Source organism: Pseudomyrmex gracilis, unplaced genomic scaffold (assembly GCF_002006095.1).
Source record: "Pseudomyrmex gracilis isolate BER0280 unplaced genomic scaffold, ASM200609v1 scaffold_178, whole genome shotgun sequence".
Classification (NCBI taxonomy): domain Eukaryota; kingdom Metazoa; phylum Arthropoda; class Insecta; order Hymenoptera; family Formicidae; genus Pseudomyrmex; species Pseudomyrmex gracilis.
In genome coordinates, this window is record NW_018020762.1 from 226,485 (window position 1) to 247,563 (window position 21,079).

General features: G+C 39.1%; 5 protein-coding genes across 6 annotated transcripts in view; 3 read left to right on the plus strand and 2 right to left on the minus strand.

The window, feature by feature from the left end:
- Positions 1-8,645: 8,645 nt before the first annotated feature.
- LOC109857921 (programmed cell death protein 2) lies at positions 8,646-10,792 on the minus strand. The gene is made up of 4 exons (XM_020434713.1): positions 10,295-10,792; positions 9,781-10,204; positions 9,325-9,427; positions 8,646-9,132 (listed from the first exon to the last, which is right to left on the minus strand). Exons 1-4 carry the CDS (start codon positions 10,653-10,655, stop codon positions 8,941-8,943), a joined length of 1,080 nt encoding a protein of 359 aa, XP_020290302.1. The 5' UTR covers positions 10,656-10,792; the 3' UTR covers positions 8,646-8,940.
- Positions 10,793-11,077: 285 nt separating this feature from the next.
- LOC109857923 (transmembrane protein 50A) lies at positions 11,078-12,692 on the plus strand. The gene is made up of 4 exons (XM_020434715.1): positions 11,078-11,307; positions 11,466-11,572; positions 11,706-11,866; positions 11,950-12,692. Exons 1-4 carry the CDS (start codon positions 11,209-11,211, stop codon positions 12,054-12,056), a joined length of 474 nt encoding a protein of 157 aa, XP_020290304.1. The 5' UTR covers positions 11,078-11,208; the 3' UTR covers positions 12,057-12,692.
- A 424-nt stretch (positions 12,693-13,116) lies between these two features.
- Positions 13,117-18,215, plus strand: LOC109857912 (hypoxia up-regulated protein 1). 2 transcript variants are annotated; one of them, XM_020434697.1, is made up of 9 exons: positions 13,117-13,386; positions 13,614-13,751; positions 13,885-14,845; positions 14,929-15,191; positions 15,314-15,447; positions 15,563-15,756; positions 16,127-16,409; positions 16,525-16,954; positions 17,072-18,215. In XM_020434697.1, the coding sequence occupies exons 2-9, from the start codon at positions 13,614-13,616 to the stop codon at positions 17,399-17,401; spliced, it is 2,733 nt and encodes a 910-aa protein (XP_020290286.1). In that variant the 5' UTR covers positions 13,117-13,386; the 3' UTR covers positions 17,402-18,215. The 2 variants fall into 2 exon arrangements, with proteins under 2 accessions (XP_020290286.1, XP_020290285.1); XM_020434696.1 differs by having other exon boundaries at positions 13,118-13,386; positions 15,563-15,795.
- A 304-nt stretch (positions 18,216-18,519) lies between these two features.
- LOC109857926 (N-alpha-acetyltransferase 38, NatC auxiliary subunit) lies at positions 18,520-19,480 on the minus strand. The gene is made up of 2 exons (XM_020434719.1): positions 19,158-19,480; positions 18,520-18,935 (listed from the first exon to the last, which is right to left on the minus strand). The coding sequence occupies exons 1-2, from the start codon at positions 19,230-19,232 to the stop codon at positions 18,693-18,695; spliced, it is 318 nt and encodes a 105-aa protein (XP_020290308.1). The 5' UTR covers positions 19,233-19,480; the 3' UTR covers positions 18,520-18,692.
- Positions 19,481-19,737: 257 nt separating this feature from the next.
- LOC109857946 (NADH dehydrogenase [ubiquinone] flavoprotein 2, mitochondrial) overlaps positions 19,738-21,079 on the plus strand; it is a 2,045-nt gene continuing 703 nt past the window's right edge. Inside the window, exons 1-3 of the mRNA XM_020434742.1 lie at positions 19,738-20,048; positions 20,437-20,499; positions 20,578-21,040. Coding sequence (XP_020290331.1) covers positions 20,010-20,048; positions 20,437-20,499; positions 20,578-21,040 — 565 coding nt within the window. The 5' untranslated portion in view covers positions 19,738-20,009. The remainder of the gene's footprint in view (positions 20,049-20,436; positions 20,500-20,577; positions 21,041-21,079) is intronic.

The following is a 21,079-nucleotide window of genomic DNA, read 5'->3' on the forward strand; positions in this document are numbered from 1 at the left end:
ATATTATTATTAGAATATAGAATAGAATATTATTTAATATTATTCTATTCTATATTCTATATTATATCTATAATTTAAGAATATATTTAAGAATATATTCTTAAATAAAGAAGAATATCATCTGAAATCTTTAAGAAGATTTTTTAAGTATAAAATCTTCTACTTACGAGAATATAATTTTTTCGGTGTGCTTATACAGATGTCGCATCTATGGGTTTTTTTTTTTTTTTAAAAAAAACCCATAAAAATTTTATTACAGATTTTTTCTTTTAACACGTGTATCGAGTCTCCGTGATTTTATATAGACGCTTGTCAATTACACGCGAGAGCTTTGGCGAGATTAAGCGCCGACTTCGAGAAGACGATTAAGGAGAGAAAGGGACGACGAGGGACTTCGAGCACGAACAAGCATATATAAAGTCAATTTGACTTACGTAGTAAAATTTGCACGTGGAAATTTCATCGTGTTAAACGCCAAAGACAAACTGTGATCTTTAATCCGCCATTTGCCCCGGTGTTACTCGAGAGAGAAACGGCGGTCAGGTGTGTGTTGTAAAGTGAAGAAAATGGATTGTGCGCAAACACAGACGACGTTTGGAAAATTCGTGTACCATTCGAGATGTTTCCGCTCGAACAACATCTCCTGTGTGTATATGTGTGTTTGTGTCCGCACACACACACACGATAAATCGACGTGTTCTATCATCGCTGCGCGTGCAGCAGTTAACGATGAAATTCGTGTCGCAACATAAATTCATAAATAATTCATCGTAATGGAAAATACGACGCGGCGGCATTTCACGTCTTTTTATCAAGAAAGATCTTATTTTTATTCGCCTATCAAAAATCTATTACTGAGCGGTTACTTGCAGTTTTCAGCGAGGCGGAGAGACAGAGAGAGAGAGAGAGAGAGAGAAAAAACAAAGTTCAAATCTTGTCAGAAATTGTTATTTTCCCCGCACAGCAAAATTGGATCGTTCGTACGATCCGGATACTTTGTTTCTTGACCAAAATTATGCTAATGGAACGTATTGCGCCGCGCACGCAAACTTCTCGTGAGAAGTTACACGGCAAATAAAGTGCGGTAATAAAGATACTGCACCGATGCACCAAAAAAAAAAAAAACACAAAATATAGCGGAGATCGCAATCGATGCAAACAAAAAACTTGGCGCAACAAAAACGAGTTCTTAACAAGAGAGTTGCGGTTGCGCGCGCTCGTTCCTCCTTTCGATACGAAATCGTTTCGCAAATTATAATATGTATCTTCATTATATATAAACCTTCCCGTTTGGAATCGTTGCGTCGCTAATGCCCTCGATGGACAACTTGGAGCGACTCAAGGACCGATGAAATTCGCTTCGATTATCGCGCAAGTTTGAATTATTGGCAAATGCGATAACAGATTACAGACCGCTTACAGTCCGCACCGATAATGAGCTTCTAATAGCGGGGCATTGTCGAAGCTATTTTCCTATCATTCACTATTCGTTGCTGATAAAACTATAAATTGTTTGATAACACGTTTCACGGCCGGAGTTTGATTTGAAAACGATCTTCTATTTTATAATATAAATATCAGAGAGAGAGGGAGAGAGAGGGAGAGAAAATTTTACGCGCGGCATTTTAAAACCCGAGCATGACGACGAGATTGTTCTTCTGGTTGAACGACTGTTCTTCGTTCATCATTAAAGCCGCGACTCATCGCGTTCCGCGCGCACGCCGGGAATATCTGTCATTTCCCGGGGGAAAAATCCAGCCAAGTAAAAAGAGCGGGAAAAGAGAGGGGAAAGAAACGAGAGAGAGTTGTGCGTGAAAAATTGATTCCGTTGGCGGGTTGAATCACGGCGGCGTGGTGCTTGTGCGCGACGTGCGCTGCTTTCGCGATTCGCAACGCGCGTCGCAAACTTGCGGTCGTCGCGCGGGAAATTGTTGGTAACGAAGCAAGAAACGTACAATGCGCCACGGGGAGAAGGAGAAAGACCGGTATCTTATTATGTGGGAAATAGGACACGCTACATGCGCGAAAGTTGCTGAATGTTTCCGAGACCAGAAGCATTTTTCTAGCCGCGCGAGCTAACGTGTCTCTTTATCGTCGCGATGTAACATTTCGCAGAAAACAGTTTTCTTCCGCCTTTGTGTCCTTTTGTTTTTTTTTTTTTTTTTTTTTTTTTTTATCACTCGTGATATCAAACCAACGTGCATCCGTTAAATAGAATAGAAAATTGATGTAAAAACAGAAGAAGAAAAAAAGATGCTCGCGAAGAACAACAAATATTTCATTATTATTATTTTTTTTTTATTTGTTATTTTCCTCGCGGGAGGAAAATATATAACGAGCGCCTTATATCGAGAGAGCTTTTTATTTATTTGTTCGAGAGAACTTTCAACATTTACTCTCTCTCAAATATGTAATGCACGCGAATACATAAACCCGAAGTCCCGACAGAGAGAAGACAAAAAATTGTTGCGTATAAACTTTCTATTTTTTCGAATAATTTTTTCGAATAATTTTCTCACGGATACATGTGTTTTTCGAGAGAATAAAAACTTTTTCTCATTAATGACGACAACGTGGATACACAGAAAAAAGTTTAAGAGATCACGTCGTAAACTCGCGTTTTTTCGAGAAAAGACAGTCGGATATTTGCTGCTGTAAAAAAAAAAAAAAAAAATGTGGCGCGGCATCTCGCGAAAGGCTTTGGCCGGGAAATCGAGGGATTTACCGTATTTCCGATCGACCTGGATGTCGTTCACCTCGTCGATGGACATCTCGTCGACGGAATCTCGCACGACGAACAGAATAGAGCACGCTTTTACAGAACTCGTCATTCTTCGCGGATCAAAACTCGAGACGAGGGGATCAAAACTATCGGTTTCTCACTCCACGGCGAAACTCTTCTCGATTATTCAAGTGATCTAAAAATATTAGAAAAAAAAAAAAGTAGTAAAATTCCGTATCAAATATACATACGCATTTTGCGTGTCGCGCACATCCGAGACAAAAATCCGAGATTTCATTGAAGAAAAGATAGCGCGCAAAACCGAGATGAAAAACACGCTATGTGTTATCTCTTATCGCGCCAAAAGATTACGCGCGGCGATGACGAATATTTGTTGAAGATGAGAACAACAAACATCTCCGGGAGGATGAGAGAGCAACAAGAATCTCTCCGCGTATATAAATGAAAGTTCCCGGCCGTGTTCGGTTCGACAATATTCCGCCGCTCGATAAATTACGAAGAGAGGAAGAACACAAGAGAGCACACGGCGACACAAATTGCAAAGTTTCCGTAGAACTTGAGAAAGCGCTCCGGATCGATTATACGTTCCAATTTTATCACTTCGAGACGTCGTGAAATAAATTACACCGATGTATAATACAATTTCTTTTATTGTCGTTGCGACCGATACATGTATATCGTCGTGCGGGATCAAGTTTTATCATTTACGTATTTTATCGTATTACGTGTGTGCTTTGCGCAATTTCAGATCGCAACAACGACGACAATTATCTCATTCTCTGATATTTCCGTTGTAATTTTTTTCTTTCCACGCGATTATTAATAATCATTTTTTCGATCAAATATTAGGTTCTATCGGAAAGTTCTGTCCGTTTTTGGAATAAAACAAAATACAAATTTTTTCTTAAATTTTTCAAAAATAGGATATAAAAATTGCCCTCGCAAGAAATCATTAATCATAAATGGCAATTATATTATTTAATAAAGTTTATTGACGGTAAGAAAACTTTTTATTTTGTTTTATTCCAAAAACGGACAGAACTTTCCGGTAGAACTAATATATGAATTTCAACACAAGATGACAAACTGGTTCTCTTTTTTTGAGGGGGGGAAGGAGGGAAGAGAGAGGAAGTGTACAAAGTCTCGTCTTCTTGCGAGAGTTCGCCGAGCATGGGGAGACGCGCACGCACACTTTTCAGCGTGCAAGCGGAGAGGATCGCGAAGAGAGGATAAGGTCTCTGCGCCCTCGATCGGAACGAAGTTACTTTTATATATCGTCACGATCGCACGTCACGTACCTGTAACTTGAGGGGGTGGCGGGAAAGAAGCGAAGGAGAAAGCAGTCTCCCCGAAAAAGCTTTGCCGTGAAGTTTAAATATTCGTCGATACTTGGTGCGGGAGAGGACGCGACCGGGCGGTCGTCCCCCTTTAAACTCACCTTTTAACTCAACTTGCTTTTACAAACGACGCGGACGCTGTACGACATCGTGTTTTGTGCGCGCAACATCGCGCGCGCGAGCGCTCGGAAAAGCATTAACCTCCTTTTTCACCGAACCTTTCTGTTGCGAGTAGTCGAAGCTCTCTTTCGTGTATTCCGCGTACTCCTGAACTCCGTTCAGGACCTTACAGTACCTGCTCTTCTCGAAGCGCGGTTAAAAATTAAAAACGGCGCTCAAGGTGATCGAGAGAGAAATATACAATGTGTTCCGATTAAGAAAGCGCGTCTTGAATATATCGAATAAATAAATAATTAAATAAATATAGTGTCAATTTTTGCGCTACATCGACGCGTTGTGTCTCGCCAATCGTTACCTTACCTTATCTCTCTTTTCGCGTGAGACGGAGAGAGACAATCGTTCTCAACGAGTATAACGACGAGTATTACGTTCGTTTTGCGAGATAACAGCGAAAACGTACAAAGAAGAAAAGAGTGTAACTATGTAGTGTAGTTTAACAACCAACGTTTTTGTATATACAGCGCGTCGCGTCGCACGCAAACGCGCAAAATTCGATGAAAAGAATAATGGGCTAATAAAATAACAAATAATAGATAGGATTTTTAATGGGAAACGCGAATGAAATTCTAACTTTTGTGTGTTCGCCGCGAGATTAATTTGCGACTCGATAGTCATTGCGCCCGACGCAACGCACCCTGCATATGTTTTTTATCATTATTCATCAAACAAAAATAACAACGGTGTGTATGTGTGTGTACATATATATACACACACGACGCACTGTTTGCCGGATAACAAACACACGAGAAAACGTCAAAAACAAAAAAAAATATATTCGCCAACGCGCGTGATTAACTTTTCCGGGATAACAATTTTCGCGATACGGAGAGCTCGCGCGGCGAAGCGATATAAACTACTTTACATGATTAGTGCGAGAGAGAGAGAGAGAGAAAGAACTACACTATGTAATAACAATGAATTCGTACGTATCTAATAAAATGCCAACCGTTAATTAATGTTCTCGCGCGTTTGAAAGGTGAGCGCGGGAAGAATAACATATCCGCGCCGCGATGACACACAAAAGGTCAAACCGCCGACATCGTCGTCGCGATTTTTTTTTTGTTTTATTTTTGTTCGCATCGAAGATTCGATTCGCGCGAGAAGTTCAACCGGAAGTTCAACGGTCTCGACGATACCCTATCGTCGTTATACTTGTATCTGAAAAAAAAAAAAATTTACGTTTCTCTCGGTTTTTTGTTTTTCTTCCCCGGTGTAAATCCGGGAAATTAAAAGTTCTGATTGAAACTTTTTTAAAAAGGTAGGAAAGTAAACCTCTATAAATTCGCGAAACTACTTCCACTATTAGACGTAAAGAAATTTCATAAGTTTGCTTCTTAAAAATTGATGGAAACGATAAAAATTTTTCTACTCTCCCTCCCTCATCTCGCTCTCTCTCTCTCTCTCTCTCTCTCTCTCTCTCTCTTATTCTTAATTAGAATCTTAGAAACGAGTTTCTCTCTTCCGTTTCTGAAAGCACTTTCTATCGCTTCGTTACGTTAGTCCAAAGCGATTCGGTTGAACGTAGTAGCGTAGTAGTTACTAGATACGCTAGTAACACACACACACACACACACACAAATGACCAGCTTGCTCAGAGCAAGCGCGCGCACACAATGACTTTCAGATAGGCAAATCAAACGAGGCGGATAGTTAAAACCGACATTACAAGACGTTTCGCTTCGGACTCGCTTTTGGACACTTGCCATCCACCTGCTGTACGAAACGGAAGCGAGGAGGAGAAGAGGCACTTTGCAACTTGTCGCGAAATAAGAACAACGCCCGAACAAATTGAACGAATCCTTTCGGCGCGCACGCGATGTGCTCGTGCCACTTGTATATATATATATATACAAGTACACACGTATCTTACACATCAACTAATTTAATTAATTCCGGCGCGTGCAGAGATGCATCTTAAGCTACGTTTTATGAACTTTGCGCGATGTAACGCGGCTACGTGCCGATTAAATTTCTAACAAAAGTTTTTCAACAACGTGCGAGAAGACAGATGTAATCTTTTTTTTTTTTGTAATATTTTCAACGCAACGGTAGGCAAACAAATAAATAAATGTGTCGGGAGAGGAAGAGTCTCGTCTCCGTGCGAGACGCGGCGGAAGATTTAAGGAATGAACTAAAACTGCGAGCGCGTGTCGAGAAATCAACCTTGCAGATCTTTTATTTGTTCTTTTCGCACACGTTTCTGTGAATTAAAATGCAAATGCACACACGAGAAGTCGTTCGATTTTTGTTTCTCCGCGCGTCCAACGCTAAGATAAAAGCGCACGCGGCTAAGATTCCCGCGAGAGAGCCACCGAAACGAGATAACATAGATCTATCCGCGAGAGAGGCAAATGAGAAAACGGCGTTATAAAATAATAAAACAATTATAATTAAAAAAAATAAAACTTACAAATCGCAAAAGAAATTATCGACAAAACGCGCGCGCGTAAAAATAAAATTCCTCGCCGCGGTGTCTCAACGATCAGACGAGTATCAATGGCAGTTGTTGAAAAAAATAATTACAACTAATACGCATTAACTGTAATATATAAAAAATTAATATTTAAAAAAATAACAATATATAAAATATTCGAGAAAAACATTGAGAATCGTGTTACGTTCAATATTCACACATTTAATAACTCTTAAATAAATACGACCGGGATGTTTACTCGTAAATGTAATTATTTACTAGTAAATAAAAAAAAAACAGACTTATTGACACAACATGTGAATGAAATGTTTTTCTCGAATTTCTTCGGCAAATGAAAACCTCTTGCGCCGGGTATCTTCTTCTTCGAAATCTGCGATATATTTGTACGCGGCTTAGAGAGATCAACGCCGTCAGTGGTACGAGCAGTCGCTCGCACCGACACCACAGTGGATGACGACGCGTCGAATCAGACCGTTGCCACACACGCTCGGTTATATCGCGAAGAAGAACGAACGTTATATATCCCCGACAGCGAAGATAGCTCGACTAACGATATATACAAAACCGGCTTTGCGTGATAACGGATAAATGCTCGCAAAGAGTTTAATTGCAAAACATGTACACCGGGGGGGGGAGGGGGCGGGGAAGGGGAGAGAAAATACTCCTTGCGTTTTCGCTAAACTTTTCGGATACTTCTCCGTTATACAAACGAGAAGCGCGGGTAGTTAACGAAATTGTGTAATTGTTGTGTGCGCGCGCGCGCGCGCGCGATACCGAGTTCGGAAAAAGAAAAAAATCTAATTAGCGTATATGGAAAGTTGCTTCGGGGTTTTGAGATAAAGTTTTTTTCTTTAGACAGACACACGCGCGCGCGCTTCGAAACTTTATGTGTGCAACTTGAATTGATTTTAAACGCGAGGAGGACAATTTGCACGCGTAAATTTACGCGTTTGGGACGCAGGAAAATGACCATATAAGGGATTATACGTATCGACACAACGATACCGAGATACAAGCGCGCAAACCCTATCGCTAATCGCAAATCCTCTTATCCGTAACACGTATACGCGCGTTAAGCGGCCTGAATTAATAGCGTGCGTGCCGCCGCGGTGCGCTAACTGTAATCAATCTCAACCCTCTCTGCCGCCCGGTGGGGGTGGTGGTGCTATCGCTTACATCGAACACATCTCTTGGAAGAATTAGTCGTTCGCTCTCTCGAGCGTGCACATATGCGAGCAAACGGACATACCTGGTCGTGCCGATCCAAGGTCAGGTCACTAGGCCGGGAATACACACCAGTGTGCCTGGTTTGTTTCTCGCTTTCCTCCGATAGCTCTTTCCTCGAAGTATCGACAGGTAATGTGGTACGGCGCGATGCACGGACGGGGGAAAGGGGACCTGTGGTGTGTTGGAAGCCGCGGCAACCGATGCGGTACAGCCGGCCGTATGCGCGCTCTCGCACGGTCGGCGTAACGACGACTACGACGACGACGACGACGAGCGACGGTTGAAGGGATGAAGAGACGACGAGCGGGGAAACGTATAAGAGGGAGAGAGGAAGAGAGGGCGTAGAGCAGCCAGCGAGACTCGCCCTCGTTTTCACCGGGACGGGATCAATCCACAGGTGTACCGATTACGACGCTACTACCGACGCTCGCCAGCGAGCGCGCGATGAAGAGACAACGACGAGTGTCGGGGACACGACACGACGACGCTGTCAATTGTTGGACCGCGTCCGTATCCGTCGCAGTCTGTCAACTATCGCGGTATGCCGTGGAGCGCCGAGCAGCAGTCGCCGAGGCACACTCGTGGAAGATACGCGGACCCGACCTAACCCCCTCCACCTTCTTCGCCGAACAACCGGCGGCGGGCTCGCATCGCGCGGCGCGCTTCGCGTATCTACAGTGTGGCGCAAGACGCAAGCACGATGCGCTTATATACAGTAGCGCAAACTCTCTGTCGTCGGCACCTTTTGATGTTTCAGCGTGGCCGCAAATGAACCGCACATGCGCGAGGCTCGACGTGCAAACCAATAGCGTCCGCTTGTCTATCTCCGTCTTGTTTCCTCTCGTTCTCTTTTCACCGTTCACAAACACCCTCTTCTCCTTTAACTTGTTACAAATCTTGTAACAGTACATATATACAGTTTGTTTAAAAAACTTTTGATAAAAACAATTTCTTTTTTTTTTTCTAATTTCTAAACATCATAACAATCCGAAATGATTAAATCAAGTACATAATATAGTTTAGGTACTTTGATTTATTTGCGATTCATTGTCTGTGTTTGTTTCTTGAACAATGTCCTGCTTGAATACATATTCTTTTATGTAATTCCCATTTGTTGGACAAGAACGTTTGCATGTGAAAACAGCCAATATTCCCCAATCGATACACTTGACGTCCCTTAAGTCGAGAAAATTCAACAGCTGCGGCATTATCTGCAAACATGGATGTTCGTTAAATCACATGATTTCGTAACAAAAAAAAAGTAACATTTTTTAAATCAATATACCATAAGAAGAAAATTTAATTACAATGTGTAAAATGTTTCCAAACACCTTTTCTTGAATGGTAATTTAAATAATTGCAAAAAATAATGTAGAAATAACAAAGAAACATAAACATTTCACCTGAAACTCAAACTGCCTGTCGCCATTGCACTCTGAACATTTCGGTACGTCTTCTATTTGATTATGTGGCGAAATATACAAGACCTTTCCTCCTCTGTCATACCTGAGAATACAAATTAAACATTATTTATTCAAATAACGAATGAATTAAATTCAAAGCGGGTTGTTTGGGCCGTTTTGCAAGATGTTATGCAGAGAATGTGCTTGAATATATATATATATATATATATATATATGCACACACATATATTTGACGAAATAATTTTTTTCCTCCGCGTAGGATGCTGGATTTGCATCACATATATAAGAAAAATTCCTCAACCTGATTTGAATTTAATTCATTTGTTATTCTAATAGACTTTAGAGGCCCGAAGAATCTTATTCTTCTTTATTAATTATTTATTCAAGTTGCCAAAATCTCTCGCACAAAACCCAAACTCATTTATTATAAAATACCTTAAAATCTGATCTGGATATTCGTCTATCTTCGCGCGAAATTCCGCAAATATCTCATCTTTTTCGTCACTATTCGCCATTTGCGACAAGTCGTCGTTAACATCCTCGTGCTGAAGAGTTCCAGCTTCGCCGTCCTGAACCATCTTGTTATACTTCTCTAGTTCCTCCTGCTCGCTTTGAAACTCATCGATATTTTCCACACCATCGTCCGTGGAAACGTCGGTGTCTATAACGATTTCGTATTCGGGAAATAAAAAACTGTTGCCGTTGTTATCCCTTTCCGTGCCACATGTGTCCTTGTGGCCGTTCTTCCAGTCGTACACTTGATGCATGCGACAGCAGTAATTGATCGCTCTGCACTTGCTGCAGTGAGAAGATGCCCAAATTCCGCACAATCGACAGGTCTTCGTCCATTTCGACACGTCTAAGTGGAAAACAATCTATGTTTATTTGTTTGTTCCATTATATACTTACAATACATTCGCATGGGGCCAAATTTGTGCCAAATACTCACCAACATCATCGCCCCAGTCCTTCTGCTCCACAGGTGGTTCTGATGAGTAAAAACTATTGCATCTTGCCAACTGCGATCGGAAGACCTTTAAATTTCCATTCTGATTCGGTTTGCAGCAATCCGCGTTCTTGCACACGAATATATACACAATTCGGTGAAACGCGTCGGGATCCGGGTACGGCGCGTAGACCTGGCACAGGAACACGCAAGGATCGCCGCAGTGCTCGCACTTGGTATCGTTTTTGCCGGGAACGTTTGTCAGACCGAGCCAGGCCGGTTTGCCGCCCACTTTGCTGGGAAAGAATCTGCTCTCCAATCGCCAGGACTCGCATTTCCTCACAAATCCCAAATCGATTGCCATGCTGAGAACCCTGGGTTTGAAAATTCTATTCTTCCCTATCCGGTTTTTTTCCTGTCAGAATCGATAAAAGTATCAAAACACACCACGTAGACGCGCACCACGTGCGACCGATCTAACCTAACCCTAACCTGATCTTTGACCCAACCTGATCCTTGACTTGACACAAGCAGAGACCAATGGGAGATCTGTTCCTCGTTGCACTTGTTGCGATTTTTGCACCTAAAAAAGTCTCGTCGTCTTCGATTATTAACAAAAATCGATCGATTGTAAATTGTCAAATGTGATTGATCGATTCTGCTAAATAAACAACCAACAATTCCGTTGGAATAATCGATCGATCGACGCCAATCGAGTTCTCTCCGTGATCGATACGATCTTTATGCTCTGTGCTCATGCAACTTATTTTGTGCGCGACCGCCTTTATTTTTGCATGCGCAATCGTTGTTTAACGCAATGATCTGTCACTCGTCTGTCATTGTTGTTTAAGGTTAACTCGTCGATCCGTAAAACTTTTTGGCGCTTTATTGTAACAACAAAAGTCGTCGCGATCAAAATGACGTCCTGTTTCGAGAACATGCAGGTGCCGTCGTGCGTCTGGTTCGAGGGCGGCGAGAAAAGAAACGCTCTGGTTTCCATGCTCGCGGGCACCCTGGTAAATCTACTAAGTTTGCAATCCCATTTACAAAATCTGTGTCGTACACTCGTCCGGTTAATAACAAAAGATGTTTTTCTTATATACATATATATATATATATGGTGTATTATTTTCCCAAAGTCCGGAACGTAGGGTCTACTGAAGTGTTGCTTTAGTTTTTTGTAGGATGGTGGTTTATAATAGACGCTCACGCAAAGTATCCAAGTGAAATGGCAAACGCATATCATGTCTGTGGAATATTTGGCACCATATCGCTCTTTATGTGAGTAACAGTATCATCTACAGTTGTACATGTTCAATTGGAACTTTTGTTGTTTTTAACACAATACTCGTGTTTTCTCTCTTCTTCTCATTTCAAACAGAAGAAGCAATTTGATTTTGTTTCCTTGACACAGGGTCAATTCGGTAACAAATGCGCAAATAAGGGGAGAAGCTTACAACGGCGGTTGTTTAGGAGCGAAAGGTGCGAGGAGTTGGTTGTTCATAGGATTTGTTATGGGATTTGCAGCGGTTATAGCGGCCTGTTGGATTTTATTTGCCAACTTTGTGGTCGCAGGTAAATTTGTATCCTTGTAACACATCAATGTGTGCAATAATCAGGAAAACAAATGTGTTATCGAGTTAAATTTTTTTTTGTAGGTGCAACTTATCACTGGCCTGGTGTGGGATTGTTCCTGCAGAATGTGTTTATATTCGCAGGCTCGCTCATATATAAATTCGGTCGGTCCGAAGATCAGTGGGGTTAATGGATACGCGCGCGTTGATGATGCGCGTCCACGTTGATCGAAGAACTTTTTTATTACTGTACAATCAATTAACATGTTCACACAGAGCATATTATTAAATCTTGTACCTTTCTCGACCGAAACAAGCTGCTGAGGTGAACGTGTTGAGTATCACATAAGAAACTCGACTGGAGATTTTTTGTAAAATCAGTATCGGTATATCTTATATTGCTTCTAATCGGAAATCCACTTTGATCAGCAACGTTAAAATTTATTATTGCTGCTTGAACGTTTTTATAACGGTGGCGATGTCCACTGGAATTGAGAAAATTAACAGTTACACATATCTATTGATACGCATCCACACGTAAAACCACAATTAACATCTAACAAATAAGAAAATTAGCGACTTTTGTGATGAAAATTAAATACGCCGCTTGTGTTAAAATAAGTTTCACAAATTATAACAGTAGCTTCTTCATGCACTTCCTAATATTATTCTTCTTGTCATCGTTTTTTTTTTTTTTTTTTTTTTTGTGTGCGTGTGCGTGTGTACATGTGCGTGCACGCGAGTCGCGTGCGCGTGTGTGTATTTTGTTTACGTGATATTTCTTATGTGTTATCGAAGTTAAGTAAATAAATCGTTTAGACAATTAAGAATTCTCTCAGTTTTTAGGAGTTAAATTATATATGTATACACATATATATATATATATATATATATGTAAGAAACTAAATTTTATTAAAAATAAAAATAAAGTTTTGCCTAAAAATGTGTGTGTAGAAATCACGCAAAATATTAAAAAAAAAAATTTTATCGGTTGCATCTTAACAAGAGTGTAAAAAACTTCATCCAGGTTGCTGCAAATCGGCCGAAGATTAATTTGGCCGATGCGACCGGTCGATTCCTTCTCTCTCGAGATTTCCACAGATCTCGAGTCTTCGATTTTCAGCCTCAATAGACACAAGACTTCAAGTACCTTCTATGTATAAGTAACGTATATATATATATATGTATACGCACATACATACGTTACGCACGCGGATCGCATTGCAATTGGTTTTGGTTTGCCAACGCGGACCAATACGACACCAGCACTCGTACGTTGATTTACCCAATCCCAATGTGCCACACCAACACATGGTGTATCGGCGACACGGAATTTTGCCGACGACGAGAGCAACATATAGAGTAAACGTAGAGGAGAAGATAAGGTTCGAAAACTTTTTTTCGGTTTCAAAAAAAAAAAAACGACTGCTATGCGCGAACGTGCGCTCTGAATGTTACACAGCTGAGACTCTCGTCTTTGAATAAAAACGCGCATTATTCTGTCGCAAACGCGAACGCAAGGTGAGAGCGTACGTTATTTACTTTTTGTTAAGTTAAGTTTACAAAATTCACGTCGCCGGTATTCGTTGTTAACCACATTTGACAGCTAACACCTCGTGTATCGATACACCGCAAGAGTATATATATATATATATATTTTTTTTTTGTTTTTTTTACCAAGCTGCAAATTTCCGAAATCTTTCTCGACGCTTTGTTTCTCGAAATATTCGAAACCGCATCGTTTCCAGATGGAACTTTCGCGAAGAACCGTGTCGATGACAACCTTGAGTTTGCTCGTCCTCGCCACCTTCATCGGCATCAGCGAGGAATTGGCAGTTATGAGCATTGACATTGGTAGCGAATGGATGAAGGTCGCTATTGTTTCGGTACGTACCAAATAGATTAATTTTAAAACTGAGTTTTTTAATTGCATACGTGTCTTATTGTTTTTGTTTTTTTTTTTTTTTACTTAAAATATATTGACCGCAGTTCTTGACACTCTGAAATTTTGCCTTGCAGCCCGGTGTCCCTATGGAAATAGCATTAAACAAAGAATCAAAGAGGAAAACACCGGTGGCGATTGCGTTCAGGGAAGGGGAGAGATTTTTCGGCGAAGACGCCCAAGTGGTGGGAGTGAGATTTCCCCAGAACATGTTTTCTTATATTCTAGATCTTGTAGGAAAGCCTATAAACAATCCGATGGTACAACTGTACATGAGGAGATTTCCTTATTACGATATCGTTGCTGACAATGAGAGAAAAACTATAGCCTTCAAGTTGAACGAAAATACAACGTACACTCCGGAAGAGTTGCTCGCGCAATTATTGCACAAAGGCAAGGAGATGGCGGAAGCTTCGGCTCATCAGAAGATCAACGAAGCGGTTATCACTGTGCCTGGATTCTTCAATCAGGCCGAGAGGAGAGCGTTGGTTCAAGCGGCGGAAATGGCCGAACTGAAGGTGTTGCAGCTACTTAACGATTATACGGCTGTTGCTTTGAATTACGCTGTGTTCGGTAGAACTGAAATCAATGATTCCGCTCATTACATCATGTTCTACGATATGGGGGCCAGTAGTACCACAGCGGCAATTGTTAGCTATCAAAATGTTAAAACTAAAGAAAGAGGTTTTGTCGAAACCAATCCTCATATTACTGTTTTGGGTGTGGGATATGACCGTACGCTCGGTGGTCTCGAAATGCAAATCAGACTGCGGGATTATTTAGCGAGGGAATTTGACGCGCTGAAGAAGACATCGAAATCCGTTTTTGATAGCCCGAGAGCAATGGCAAAGCTATTCAAGGAATCCGGACGTGTGAAAACGGTGCTAAGCGCCAACGCAGATCATTTTGCTCAGATAGAAGGCTTGATAGACGATATTGACTTTAGACTGCAAGTAACGAGAGAGAAATTGGAAGAGATATGCGCCGATCTGTTTGAACGTGTGGCAAATCCTGTGAAGATTGCTTTAGATACTTCAGGTAAATTATCTTTGAAAATAAAACGCGTTAACTAAACGGGATCGAATACAAATGTTTTTATGTTAATTAAAAATTTGTTTCAGGTTTAACAATGGATATCGTATCGCATGTTGTATTAGTCGGAGCGGGTACTCGTATGCCGAAGGTACAAGAAGTATTGTCTCAATATGTTAAAACAGAATTGTCGAAGAAAGTGAATGCGGATGAAGCGGCTGCTCTGGGTGCCGCCTATAAAGCGGCTGATCTCAGCAAGGGCTTCAAGGTCAAGAAATTTGTCACGAAGGACGCCGTGTTGTTCCCAATTCAAATAGTATTTGACAGAGTTACCGATAACAAAGTTAAACAGGTAAAATCTGATCGCACAACTCTTTTTCTCTATGCGTTCGAAAGTCTTGGATTCTTTTAGTTTCTCCCTATATATTGAAGTCATATTTTTGTGAACAAAGTTTTTCTTTTTTTTTTCAACAGGTGAGAAAGACCTTATTTAACAAAATGAATCCTTTCCCGCAAAAGAAAATTATTACATTTAATAAGTGTACAGAAGACTTTGAATTTAATGTGAATTATTCTGAATTGGATTATTTACCTCGCAGAGAGGTGACGTAAGTATCTGCAGTTTTTTTTCTTTTATTTGTGTGTGTGTGTGTGTACACAAATTAACACAAATTGTTTCTTCGAATTGTGATTAAAATGCAACGTTTATTCAACTGTTTACAGATCTGTAGGCGATACCAATATATCTGCTATATCGCTGATTGGCGTGTCGAAAGCTATAGAAAAACATACCAAGGAAGGAGCCGATATTAAAGGGGTCAAAGCGCATTTCAACATGGATGACAGTGGCATATTGAATCTATTGAATGTAGAATTGTTTTCGGAAAAGTTGAGCACTAACGTCGCAGAAGAAGAGGGTACTTCAATATTTGGCTCAATTAGTAAATTGTTCGCAGGTTTGTGTGAAGGCAATGCAAAAAATGATGCGAACTATCGATCTCCTTTTTATTTATAATATTGTATTATTTTTATATAATATTACACGGATGTGTTGATGTCCGTGATATTTATATTATTCTAATTTTTTTTATCTTGGCAAAAAAAAAAAACATTCTTCAACAAACACGTTATCAGAGAAAGAGAAATCATTTTTTGCAGTTTTACTAAATAAAAGATAATAGAGTGGGAAATGCGGTACTAAAACACAGCAACATAAAAAAAAGCTCCATTTGTCGAAATATACACAGAGTGTATTAAATTTTGCAAGGTTTTACTTTTTTTTTTTAGGTTCCAACGAGAAAGAATCAGAAAAATCAGAAGAGTCTCCGCAAGAGGACGTAAAACCAGTGCATGAAGAACCGGAATCACCAGATGTGCCCAAGGAAACTGAGACGGAACCAAAGAAGAATGAGACAAAACCGAACGAAGAAAAACCTGCGAACAAGACGGAAAAAGCGGACAAAGAGAAAAAGCCGACTATCGTTCAGTTGAAAGAAGTTATCGATACAAAAGAGATCAAATTGGGATCGCAAATATTGTCCGGTGAAAAACTTGCTGAATCTCAGGACAAGTAAGCAAATTGCAATATTTAGCAATAGAACAAATTCAACAAAGTATTTTTCTCTTCAATTTCTTTGTACAGCAAGTTGTTTAATATCTTTTTTTTTTTTACATTATTTTTACAGAATACGCCGTTTGAACGTGCACGATCGGGAGAAAGCGCGTCGTGAAAACGCGTTGAACAATCTCGAGTCGTACGTAATCGATGCGCAACAGAAGCTCGATTCTGAGGAATATTTGGCCGCGGCGACCGACGAGGAAGCCGAACAGATCCGAAAAGCGTGCACCGAGATATCCGACTGGCTCTATGAAGACGGGTTTGGCGCGACGGCGGAAATTTACGAAGAGAAATTGACGGATCTGCAAAAGTTAACCAACGACGTTTACGAGAGAGTCTCGGAGCACCGAGACCGTCCGGAAGTTCTCAAGGGAATAGTCGCATTGCTGAACGGAAGTAGATTGTTCTTGGAGAATATGCGTAACTTGAGCGTAACGACGGAAATTATCACGTCTGTTGAAGTTGAGACGTTGGAGAAGGCGATCAACGAGACAGAGGTAATTTTTAAGCACGGAATCTACGAGATTGAAGAAAGCAATATAATTAGTAGACATACATTGTTTATTTGATAGTTTTTATGATATTAATATTGAAAACATAACATTTTTTTTAAGGATTATTATCAGGCAGCTTTGCGATCTTTCGCCGAGACGTCGATGAATCAACCGGTACAGTACAAAGTCCGTCACATAGCACAAAAGATGGAACTGCTTGATAGGGAAGTCAAATATTTACTTAACAAGGTCAAGATTAGGAAACCAAAACCAGAAACTACAGCGGGTAATAAAACCGAGCGTCCGACGGAAGAAACTAAAGAATCAGCCGAAGAAGAAGAAACCGAAACATCCAACACCGAAGAAGACACGTTAGTTATACCGGAAACCGATAAGTCGCAAACAACAAACACGCAAAATCCAGAAGAGGACGAGCATCAAGAACTATAAGAAATAAGTTAATTTATATAAAAAAGTGTGTGATTCTCTGTTATTGATCGACTTCTCTTCGTCGATTTAGGCAATTTCCGTAGGGTTACCTTTGTGGTGAATGCATTTAAGACTTCAAAATCAAAGTGGGATTTCTTTATGCGTCATTATGCGTTTTGATCGCTTATTGTTTAAAATATAAGCTGTTCCATTTAATGAATAATCCATATTTATATTCAAGATATATAATATATTAATTTTATTCGTCATTAACTCATTACAAAGTTATTATTGAAATTAATCGAAAAAAAATGTTGATCTTATCAGAAACTGTTTAAGATAATTATGTTACACAGGTGCCAAGCAAACAATAGCAAATTCAGCTATTTGACTAATTTGGTGATAAAAAACAAAAATAATAATAATAATAATAATAAATGGCCAGTTCTCCGTGAGAATTTATCTTCAGTCTTTTCTACTATATCAAATTTTTGGGGCATGCAAGATGTTTGCCGCAATTATATCTCAATCATGCATCGTGTATCACAAGATATAGAGTTGCGGTACATACAAATCGTAACACATTAACTCTTGTAAAAATAATAAAATAATTTTTTATATCTGTTAGAAAATGGAGATCTTCTCATACATGGCACAGCTTTGTATGTGCGCGTACACATATATTATATATACTATACATCAGTTTTCGAAACAAAAAAAGTTTATCTTCCACAATTTAATTACATCATCTTCTTCATGAAAAAACTGTTAAATATATTTCTTTTGTTACTTATATGATATTTTGTATAGTATTTATATAATATCGTACAATAAATTATTTCCAATCTTCAAATATATATTTCTCAAAGAAATGGATTTAGTTACTTTGTAAATATAACAAATCCGCACAAAATGTACGGCATATACATACATATATCTATATAAGTTTATGTATAAATTGCATGATGGTTTTTTTTTTTTTTTACAGCCCGGTAAACGTGTTGAGTCTCGACAAAAACTTTCTATCATTCCAATAAAGATGATAATAATTTTGATTTGTTATTCTCTTTCTTCTGTGAGATATATATTAAATTTTAACCTGGTTTTGTCATTCTTTGAATAAAGAACAAAAATATCGCTTCTGTGATAAAAGAATTAATTTTGATATTTAATTTTTTATGGTTTACAGATTTACCACAATAATAAATCTTAGAAATAAATGTATTATACACATTTTTGTGTTATGAATCAATTTATAATAAATAAGCATAATGTGGAAACTATTTACAGATTTGCAAAGGGTAATCTTGCTTCACACATCCAAATGTATTGAAACAATGTGTCGTCCAGGTACCATTACTAATCCTAATACTCTTGCTTCCGTATGTTCTGTAGATAGAAATTCAGTGCACGAGCCCAGAATAACATTGGCATCGCGATCAGTACATAAGAAAGATCCTTTCAACACTCTTCCGTCTGTCATTTCAATTCGCAGACGCCGATTTAACCAGCTTCTTAACTTCTGCTTTGCCGGAGATTCTTCAGGGACAATTGCCTGCCACAATACAAGCGGCGTAATATTTGTTTATTTAAAGATGTGTAATTGTGCGTATATATATACATACATAAAAAACATCCTATATAATTTTAAATTCATAATATATATGAAAACTGATAAAAACTTAATTGACTAATAAGCAAGACAAATACACTATGTGAGTCTAAAAAAAAAAAATTATTAGTACAAATAAAACAAGAATCGTTCGTGTATAATTACCTCCCCGTTTCCAATATGTTCATTGTTGACTATTTTACCTAAATTATGTACCGTCTCCTTCATACTCGTACTCATTGCACTCCCGATTTTTTTACTTTTTACAAGCGGTGACAAAAATATTACAAATTATATTTATATATCTATCTATATATCTATATATATATATAATATATACACATATATGTATATATATATTTCTCGAGACTACGTGAAATAATACTTATTCTCTCATAATTCTAATTTTTGTTTTATTCTCTATGTATACTTTAACAGAATTTATCCCAAATTTTGTCCACAAGCATCTCCATGGCAATACGTAGGTTAGATCCAGTTTCGCCAACTTCGGTTAACATATATATAAACAATTGATTAATTCACAACAAAAGTGACCAATCGCATCGGTTGATCGGCAGAATCGACCAACCCGCAACTGACGCTTCGTCGATCGATTGTTTTTAACTGGAGTAAGATATAAAAGTGGTTCGCAACGTTGCAAGACTTTTTCTACATTTGAAATCAATTGTGATTGGCGAAGTTGACTCGTTGCTTTAGACAAATGGTCTTCGGTCTTATATAAAGACATAAGATAATTAACCAATCAATGCTATCTAGAACAAAAGAAATAGGAATGAAAACGAAAAGCTGGATTGGTTGACTTTCTTATGGCTTATGCGTTTTTTATGAGTTAAAAGTCTGCGGTTCGGCCTTTAATTTTCTAGTGCTACCAACACGCGTCGATCGATCAACCATCTGTTTTTTAACCTCTGAGATAAATTGACGTTTAGCACTTTGGAATGCGTTTGTTGTGAGCAAAGATCTGGTTGTCTGTGATTATTCAGTTGCATTGTCGACATGTTGAAGGCGTCCCTGCGTCGAGCTTGCGGGCTCCTTGTGAGTGATCAGTTTTTTGGAAAATTATGTAGTTTTTAAATTTTTCACAAAATTACGTTTTTATTGCCATATAACCCTTATGTATATCTTACATAATCTCTTCAGTGCTAAAAGTTTCCAAATGAGGCTGAAAGTATGTTATGAAAAAATAAATTCTATAAAAAGAACAGAAACTGTCAATTATTTTATTAGTTGCATATGACGAGGAATATTTTTTGGAGTAAACTTTGCGGAACACATCAACGTGTTCAAATAGAATTAATAACAGGAACATTTGTTCTTCTGTACAAATGGATATTTGATGATTTTTCTAAATTATTTTGAATTCTAATGCTTGATCTGTGATTTTTTGATTCTTACATTCAAAAATAATTTTTTTTCTAAACAGACTCCGAGAAACATTAGGGGAGTGCAAACAACAGCATCTTGTGCATCGGATCAGCTGTTTAATGTATGGAACATATTAATACTAAATGAGATATAAGATATAAATGTTTTTGATAAAATTATAAATTTTATTTTACTGCAGCACAGAGATAGTGAGGAGGACAATCCTAATATTCCATTTGAATTCAATGAGGCAAATAAGAAACGGATCGAAGCTCTTCTGGCAATTTATCCCGAAGGTCACAAACGGGGTGCCATGATACCTTTGTTGGATCTAGCGCAGCGACAACACGGCTGGCTGCCCATCTCCGCCATGCACAAAGTTGCAGAAATACTGGAAGTACCGCGCATGAGAGTATATGAAGTAGCCACATTTTATACAATGTTCAATCGCAAACCCATGGGCAAGTATCACGTACAGATTTGCACCTGTACTCCATGCTGGTTGAGAGATTCAGATTCCATAGTCCAGGCTGTGACAAAGGCCACCAATTGTGAGATAGGCGGCACCTCTGCAGACAAATTGTTCACTGTTTCAGAAGTAGAATGTCTCGGTGCTTGTGCTAATGCTCCGATGTTCCAAGTGAACGATGATTATTATGTATGTATTTCTACTTTTGAATTGAGGATATTATATACTATAT